This window comes from Zootoca vivipara, chromosome 2, assembly GCF_963506605.1.
Source record: "Zootoca vivipara chromosome 2, rZooViv1.1, whole genome shotgun sequence".
NCBI classification, from domain to species: domain Eukaryota; kingdom Metazoa; phylum Chordata; class Lepidosauria; order Squamata; family Lacertidae; genus Zootoca; species Zootoca vivipara.
In genome coordinates this window covers 16,156,319-16,164,904 of record NC_083277.1, presented here as the reverse complement: position 1 = coordinate 16,164,904, position 8,586 = coordinate 16,156,319, and the positions used below count along the sequence as shown (strand labels likewise).

The window sequence follows — 8,586 nt, the reverse complement described above, 5'->3', positions numbered from 1 at the left end:
CTGAATGGTATAGTTTTTGTAAAATATGCAGGGATTTATGATATGTAAAATGAACCATGGAAAGAGAAGAAGGGAAGTCATTGAGATCTTAAGGATGTAAAATGAGTATTTTAAATGTTTAAACAGAAAATTTAATTAAAAATCATATACGAAAAAAAGAAAAGAAAAAGGCTAAAGGAAGCTGCTGTTCTGATAATAGAATACTGTAATAACTTGCGGTGTTGAGTTTGCTTTTCTTGTGTTGTTGTTATCATTTGCACCATCACAGGTTTCATTGCTGCTGAACATGGTTGAAAATTAAAAAAATGGATCCAGTAGAAACAGGAGGAATTGCCAACATTTGGGTAGGCAGAAACCAAAAGAGCATCACAGTTGATGACCAGAAGACCAACAGTGCGGACATACATTCCGTGACCGACACACCTACAACCCCCAGAAACACACCTATGCTTCAGAACACAGCTCCCATTGACGAAGACATTGTTACCTCTGAAGCCACATTTGCCATAACATCCAAAAGCTTCACCACATCTCACCCTAGCCCAAACACCATACCTCAGAATCACATCGGCCCAGCCCTTGAGAATGATACTGCTACTGTTGGCCGTGTGGGGAGAGACACTTTGATGTGGGAAAGCCACATCAGCATGTCGAAAGCAGCTCGTAGCAAGTCATCTTCTAGAGATGCACCTAGAGAAGTCTCACGCTGGGGGTCCTCTTTCAAGTCCAAAGAGGCCCCAGAAAATGCTAATTCCACAGCTTCTGAAGATGCATTGAGCAAAGGATGTGTTATCAAGGCGAGCTGTGCTGAAAAGAAGGCATCTGCAACTGAGGAGACCAGCACAGTTCTTGGAAATATCTCTACCACGGGTGAAAATTTCTACAAAGCTCCTAGAAATACCGCTATGGATGAAAGCAACAGGGAAACTGCTGTCGACGTCACTCCTGAAATCAGCTACACTCCGACAATTGCCCTAGGAGATATTTGCAACAGGAAGTCACTTCCTGCTCCTGCAGATAGCAATAGCATCACTTCTGGAGAAAGGGCTATTGGTAGCTCATTATTTGGAGATGCCTTCGGTACTGGAGACACTGCAATTGCTGCCACTGCCTTTGGTGCCACTATGAATACCAGTGGTGCTCAAGTAACCTCAAGCCCTGAGGACTATACCACTAAAGTGGGTGACATCACCAGTTTCTGTGATGAGTTAACCAGTGGCGCTAACCCTGTTTCTGAGCCTGGAGAGATTTCACCCACCGCTTTTAAAGAAACGTCCCTCTCTAGTCCTGAAAACGCTGCGGTCTTCTCAGAGGGCGGCACTACCAACCTTTTCGGTGCAGAGAATTCAGTTGTCACTACAGCATTTTCAGCTGCTTCCCAACCACCTCCAGCTGTTGTCTTTACAAACGCCAGCCTCGCTCTTGATTGCAACAACACAACTGCTGGTCCTGGAGATAGTCCTACCAATGGAAACAAAACAGGAACTGTGTCTAGAGAAGCCAACGTTTCCTCTAGTACTGCTCCAACATCCAGAGACACCCACAAAGCCTCCACAGATGGCAGTTTTAACACTTCTGGCAATATACCCACCCCTGTCCCTTTAGGGGCTGTCACAACAGACTCTGGGAACTCTGTCACCATTCCTAGTGAGATTGACACGTCCCTTGGGAGCATCACGGCCACTTGTTTAGACACTGCCACCGTTAACGAGCCTTTTTTCATTCTTCCTGGAAACGTGACCAACGTTGTCGGCATCATAGACACTACAACTGGTATGTTTAAAAACATGGCCACCATCCACGGAAATATACCAGCCGCTATTGTAGTAGAGACCATCACCATAGCCAACCCTTCTGAAGAAACTGCCACTATGCCGTCTTCTGGAGGTGTCAGGGAGACACCCCTTCCTAGAGAGACAGCGAGCACGGAGTCTGAAAGTTCAACCGTTACACCTAGCTCAATTCATGTCCATGAGAATGCTAATGCCGCTGGATATATTGGTATCAGAGATTGTCGAGATAACGCAATCAGGGGAGACAGCGTTGCAACTGCTCCAGAAAATGCCAACCAAACCGAACTCTTAGCTTCCTCTTCGAAGGGCGTCAACATCAGCTCGAGAGAGAACCTTGGCACCTCTCTGAAAAAGACCTGCGGAGATACCACTGCTATGGCTCCTTTCGTTGAAAGCACTCCCATTCCTGTTGGTACTAAAAGGACAGCAACTCCAGGAAACACACTCTCAAACATGGCTGGGAACATGGCCACCATGATCCATGGACCCACCGTTGTCTCTGGAGATGCCGTTAGCACCACCCCAGACAAGGACACCACCTTTAGACACAAGGACAGCAGTGATGGTCTTGGTGACAATGCCACCCCTGGGAATGACACAGCCACCATGTGCACAGAGGAAAACTGTTTTCTTCATGATGATGCTATCACCACTGTCTCCAGCAAAACCTTTGCTGCATCCCAAGATACCACCTTGAATGTTCCTGGATCTGTTACAATTACCACTTTCTCCCAGGACACCACTGAAACAGAACTTGGGAAACCCTCAGAAACTATAGCTGACAAAACCGCTATAGCTTCTGGTAACATCACCACTAGCCATGAAAAAACTGCTAGCACTGGTGTCATTATTCCTACAAATATTTCCAGGAGTGAACCTGCCAGAGAGGCCACTACTAGATACACAACCATCACACTGGATGACCAATGTGCTCTTGCTCTTCAGAGCACCGGTGTTGCAACTCCTGAAGAAGCCACCGTCCCAAGGACTTCTATGGTATCTAGAGAGGCAGCTACAATTCATTTAGAGAATGTCACTGCCACTGCGACCACCTCTACTGCTTCTGAGGACGCTTCTATCACCTCTGCAGATGCTACTGCCTCCATTGGAAAAAATACTATAGACATTGTTTCTGGAGATGTCTCCAGTGCAGCACAGGACAGAAATCTGAATGCCAGTACTATTGCTGGTGACAGCAAAGCCCCTTCAGATGCTACCATGGCTGTTCCTGGGGTTGCCACACCAAACCCTGGGTCTTTTACTAACAGTTCTTTGCTCTCCACAGTAATTGAAAATGTTGCTGCAGAAGACACTACCACCAAGGACACACCTGGCTCTTTGCTAATCAACACAACTAAGAGCAGAGACACCTCCTCTGACACTCCAGAGGAGATGTGCTATGGAGACAGAGTTGATTCTGTGTACAGTGAGACCACCACAATCAGGGGGCATATGCCTACCCCTAGTTTATCATTCTCAGCTGGAACTAGTATTCAAGAGGCCAACACAAGTCCAGGAGATACCACCCCTGCCTTTAGCTGCACCACCAAAATTCCAGAGGGTGAACACCTTGTGGGGACAGTTAACTCTGTGCACAATGAGATGCTCCTCTTCCTTGAGCAGGCATCCGGTAGGAAAACAACCGGCAGTGGACGTGTCATCGCTGAAGCCACCGCACCAAGTGAGAGGAACCTAACAGAAAATGCTGCTGGCTCCTCTGGAGACAAGATATGGATTGATACCCCTGGGGTGGTAGGAACCAAGAAAGGGACACCAGGCTCCAGTGCAACTAGCGGGACTTTTAAAATATCTGAAGTCACTACTACTGCTACCAGCGTTTTTTCTGTATTTGCTACTGAGGACAACAACACCATTGCAATGTCTGTAGGCACCAACTTCATTCCTACCACCAAATTCAAGGAACCTACTGCTACCAATGTCTCAGGAGATGTTTCTCAAACCACCATCCTTGGGGGAGATGCTATCACCATCACCACCACTACCATGGGAGCCACAGCCACAGTTACTTCCCTTAGAGATTCTGTCATGGCCACCCAGGCTTTTTCTGAAGATATTACCACTGTTTCTAGAAACAGATCTACTAACATCCTTCAGGATACCCCAAAACTGGGAGAAATGGTTACCTCAGAGGATACTGCTGCTACTACTACTTCTCTCAGAGACATCAGAATTCATTGTGATGTCCTTACTCGGGGGACAAGTTCTTCTGCAGACACTCACATCCTTGAAGAAACCTCTGATCTAGCTAAGATTATTCCAAAAGATGATCTCAGCAATGACCTTTCTGATTACAGGACTATAGTTACAACAAATGTAAGCACTAGTACCAGCAATACCTTGAGCGATACTGTTTCTACTCCTGGTAATGCTACTTCTGTGTTCAAGATCACCACTAGCTCTGATATAATTCCAACTTCTAGGGATGTCCCAGCCACCATTGTAGGTGCCAGGGTCCAGGATCAGACCACAATCACTGAGGCTCCCACTGTTGTCCCTGAGATATACTCCTTTGCTACAGGAGAAAATGTCACCATCGCACAAACTGTCACTGGAGATGCCACCATAGCTACTGTCCCACAAGGCAGAGTCACCGGTAATGTCACCACCATCAATAATCCTGAAAATGTTGCCAATATAACAGTCAGCCCTGGAGAGACAGATGATGATGCTTCTAATCCATGGGACAGAACCACTTTGGCCCTTGAAGAAATAGTCCCCACAATGAAGACGCCTTCCTTGGGTAATGCAATCAATGTGACCACACCTCTAAGAGAAGCCAGTGCTCATTCACACAGCTTCCCTCCTACATTCAGCACTCTGGACAGCACTCTTTGTGGTGACGCCACTGGTCACCCAGGAGCAGTATTCATTCCAAACCTGGACACTATTGCCATACTAGGAGATACTTCTAAGATACCTGAGACATGCCTTGCCTTTGACAATTCCATCACTCCCACCCAATTGGTTGATGGTACTGACCTGCCTGTTGCCACTGAAGACAAATCTACCCCTAGAGCCACTCCCAGCATTCCCACTTCTGAAGACCTGAGCATCATCACTGTTGCCCCTGAAGAAGCTACCACAGTTCCTGGATGGGCAAATGCCAATGAATATAGAGGGGTTATTGCTACCCCTGTCCCTGAGCGTACCCCCACCACATCAGATGTCATTGCCCTTTCTTCTGGAGATAGTACCACAGGCCTCTCTGGTAGCCAGGACATAATCACCACTGCCACACCCTCTGAAGATATCATTGCCTCTACCACTGGAGATAATATTTCTTTCTCTGAAAGCATCGCCCCCTCTGAAGGGTCAGTTACTTCCAGGCAGATCAGCATGGCAGCTATTCTTGAAGACACTGAGATACAGAGAGATACCTCTGGGGCAACCAGTTCCCTTGAAGAGACACCTGTCACTGAGGTGCGTTCCATCTCCGAAATGACCCTTACTTGTAGAGAAGGCACCAACATCGCTCCTGAAACTACACTTCCAGAAGATCCCCTGTTGTCCCCTATTGCTACTGCCATCACTCTAAGCGGTGGGACCATCCTTTCCCATAGTGAGACTACATCTCTAGGGAAATCGACAGACCTAAACTTGAGTACCATCTCTTCAGCAGATTCCATCGCCAGGACTTTCACCAACCCAAGAGAGGAAGACCCTATTTTCTCCAGGGTAATATCTGTCCCTTTCTCTGGAGGCACTGGGAAAGAGACTTCCACTATTGGGACCACTCTTGCAATTCCTGAGGCTTATACTTCTAAGGCTACTCCTCCTCCTGAGGAGAGTCTCGTCCCTGGTGACCCCAGTGTTTCTGAAGATACCAGTACTAGGGCAGCCACATTTGACACTGGAAAGTCCTCCACATCCGACGCTAACAGTGTATTGGAAATACATTCCAGTTCAGAAGAAGCAGCTACCACCACCACCAGCCGTGCGTCTTTCCCTGGGATTATTGACGCCACACCTTGTGACAGTGATAGACCTGGTGAGACACTTACTTCTGGGAAAGTCACCACCATTGATGTCCATGGTAAGATACCCAGTTCCAGAGCTACCACTTCTCCTAGAGAGACGTTAGTATTTCAAGACAATGCCACCAGTGCTTCAGGACGCCCAAACACCCCTAAAAATATCAGAAATGCACCTGAAAATTCAATGGCCGGAGTCAGCATTCCTGTCTCTGGAAGCCACGGTGCTGCTCTAGATGATCTTGTGACCACCACACTTGACAAGTCCAATGACACCCACGCTAGAGAGTCTGCTACCATCGAAGGGGCCCAGGCTATCAGTTACAGAAAAAGACCTGAAGCCGATACTAGAAGCACACCTACAGGCATTACAATGGTCCCAGGAGAGTCTTCCACCATCCCTCCAGCAGAAGCACCTGGAAAGACCACGGACAACACTTCGGAGAGCCCTATGTCCACAGAACAGAACAGTGCGACTGTCTCTGGGGACCCCTCAGCTGCCCCAGGATTGGTCCTCAATGCCAACATCGGAGAGACTAATATTGCTACAACTGGAAAGACCACGGATCCCACCACTAGATCTGTGGATCCAGGTCTGACTCCAGCTATTTGTCCAGGAGAGGTGCCTGATGCTGCCACATTTGGAGAAAGTGTTGACACCACTGCAGAAACTCATGGACACAACTTGGCTGCCCGGGAAGTGTCTCTTATTGATGCCCCAAGAGAAGTTCCCAAAGCTGGAAATGCCACTGAAGCCACCCAAAGGGAGACCCCCATGGTCATATGTGAAACCACCACAGTTACTCACAGGAAAATCTCACCCGCGGTCCCTGGGAAGAGCCCCACCTCTGCCACCTCTGGAGTATTCCCTTCCATCGCTCTTGGTGAGATTCCATCCGCTGTCTCTGAAGATGCTCCCATGGACTCTAAAGGGAGCCCTTCTGCTGCACCTACAGAGAACACTCCCATTGCTGCCCCTACCTGCAAAAAGGCTCCTGTGGTTGCCCCCAGAGGGGTTACCTCTGCTTCCCAAGGAAAATCCAGCATTATCAAGCCCGGTAAGCCAGATACAATCTGGGTTTTGTGAATGCTAGCTAAATATCATTTTATTTATTAATTGATATACCACTAAATGTCAAAATAAGCTTCTAATCCATGGGTAGGCAAACTAAGGCCCGGGGCCTGGATCTGGCCCAATCGCCTTCTAAATCCGGCCCGCGGATGGTCCGGGAATCAGCATGTTTTTACATGAGTAGAATGTGTGCTTTTATTTAAAATGCATCTCTGGGTTATTTGTGGGGCATAGGAATTTGTTCATTTCCTCCCCCCAAAAATATAACCTGGCCCCCCCACAAGGTCTGAGGGACAGTGGGCCGGCCCCCTGCTGAAAAAGCTTGCTGCCCCCTGTTGTAAGTGGTTTGCAAAATAGTTTTTTAAAAAAAACAAGTTTGCAACCACTATGAAATCTTAGTCCCGGTCCACCAAGACCACAGGGTAACTGAAAAGCACTCTGCACATGACCAGAGTCTCATAGACCCATGTGATTCAAGATTGTACCAAGGCATTGAAAACAGTTTCCACCAACCACACAGGGCAAGCAAATGAAGCAGCAGCAAGCCAGCTGAGATTAAAGCAGCTCATCCTTTCTCTTCTTGTCTCCTGCAGTGGCCCTTCTGCCATATTGGTCCACCCTGCTCATCAGCATGCTGGTCATCCTGGTATTGGCTGTTGGATTTTGCATGGTAAGGAAGACAGGCACTTCACCCCCCCCCATGTATACATGGTTAAATATACCCTTATTGAGTGTGTAGGTGTTAAAACAGAAAGAGAGCATTTATTTATTTATTTATTTATTTATTTATTTATTTATTTATTTATTTAAATATTTTAGATTAGAGGAAATTGGCAGGGTGGGGGCAGGGGTGGCAATTGTCCAGTTATTTTTAAAAGCCTTAGGTGTTGTTGTTTTTTTAAGCCTGGGGGTAATGGATTCTGCCTACTTCAAAGATGAAAAAGCACAACAAATTTAAATCTGTGGATATTTTTCAGTTTAGAAAAAGACCAAAACAGTGGGGATTTGGGTTCCCCTCCCCCCCCTTTTAAAAAATAAATAAAACAAAAACAAAAACCCTAATTAGCTAGGGAGTGGAGAAAGAAAACTGACCCTTCTAGGGAAAACTGCATGAACTTTTAAAAGCAAGTAGAAGGATTTTAAAGAAACAATACATGGAGGTTTTCGATATCACAAGATTATTAAAGGGAGGGGCAGAATTTTGCCCAAAGGCTTAGGACAATGAGGGATTTGAGGAGGAGAGGAGAGTTATGCACGCCAGCTGTTTTAATGCACCTTTCCCAAAATCAGAAAGAGGGTGTTCTTTGAGCCAGGACTTGAGGGTCCTTTTCTTTGGCTTGCGTGTTATTATTGCCCTGAACATATATCAGTGATTGATTGATTGATTGATTGATTGATTCATTCATTCATTCATTCATTCATTTTCTCTCTTTCTCTCCTAGGTCATCTATTATGCAACGTTCTTCATCATGGTCACCTACTCAACATTGTAAATGAACATGTTCTCCTGAACCCATTTTGAAATGAGAGTATTATCAAATTTTAGAGGGTCTGGTGCTGATAGGCAGCCCAAGGATGGGTGGCCGTGGCTGATGTTAGAGAGGGAAGCTGGGGTGGGGTGGGGTGGGGATGGAGCCATGCATGTAAAGGCAGTCCTCTTGAGGAAAATCAGTGGATGCTAGAGAAGGTTTTGATCATGAATGGCACTATCTAGTTCTGCGCAAGTGGA

General features: G+C 46.7%; 1 protein-coding gene across 1 annotated transcript; it reads left to right on the top strand.

The window, feature by feature from the left end:
* Window positions 1-446: 446 nt before the first annotated feature.
* Window positions 447-8,350, top strand: LOC118080135 (mucin-19-like). The gene is made up of 3 exons (XM_035105067.2): window positions 447-6,843; window positions 7,451-7,527; window positions 8,300-8,350. Exons 1-3 carry the CDS (start codon window positions 447-449, stop codon window positions 8,348-8,350), a joined length of 6,525 nt encoding a protein of 2,174 aa, XP_034960958.2.
* Window positions 8,351-8,586: the final 236 nt, after the last annotated feature.

Bases quoted from the DNA above. Each gene is read 5' to 3' on its own strand.
- LOC118080135 (XM_035105067.2), top strand. From the start codon at position 447: ATGCTTCAGAACACAGCTCCCATTGACGAAGACATTGTTACCTCTGAA. The intron at 6,844-7,450 runs GTAAGCCAGATA...TGTCTCCTGCAG, and splicing joins ATCCAGCATTATCAAGCCCG to TGGCCCTTCTGCCATATTGG. The intron at 7,528-8,299 runs GTAAGGAAGACA...TTTCTCTCCTAG, and splicing joins TGGCTGTTGGATTTTGCATG to GTCATCTATTATGCAACGTT.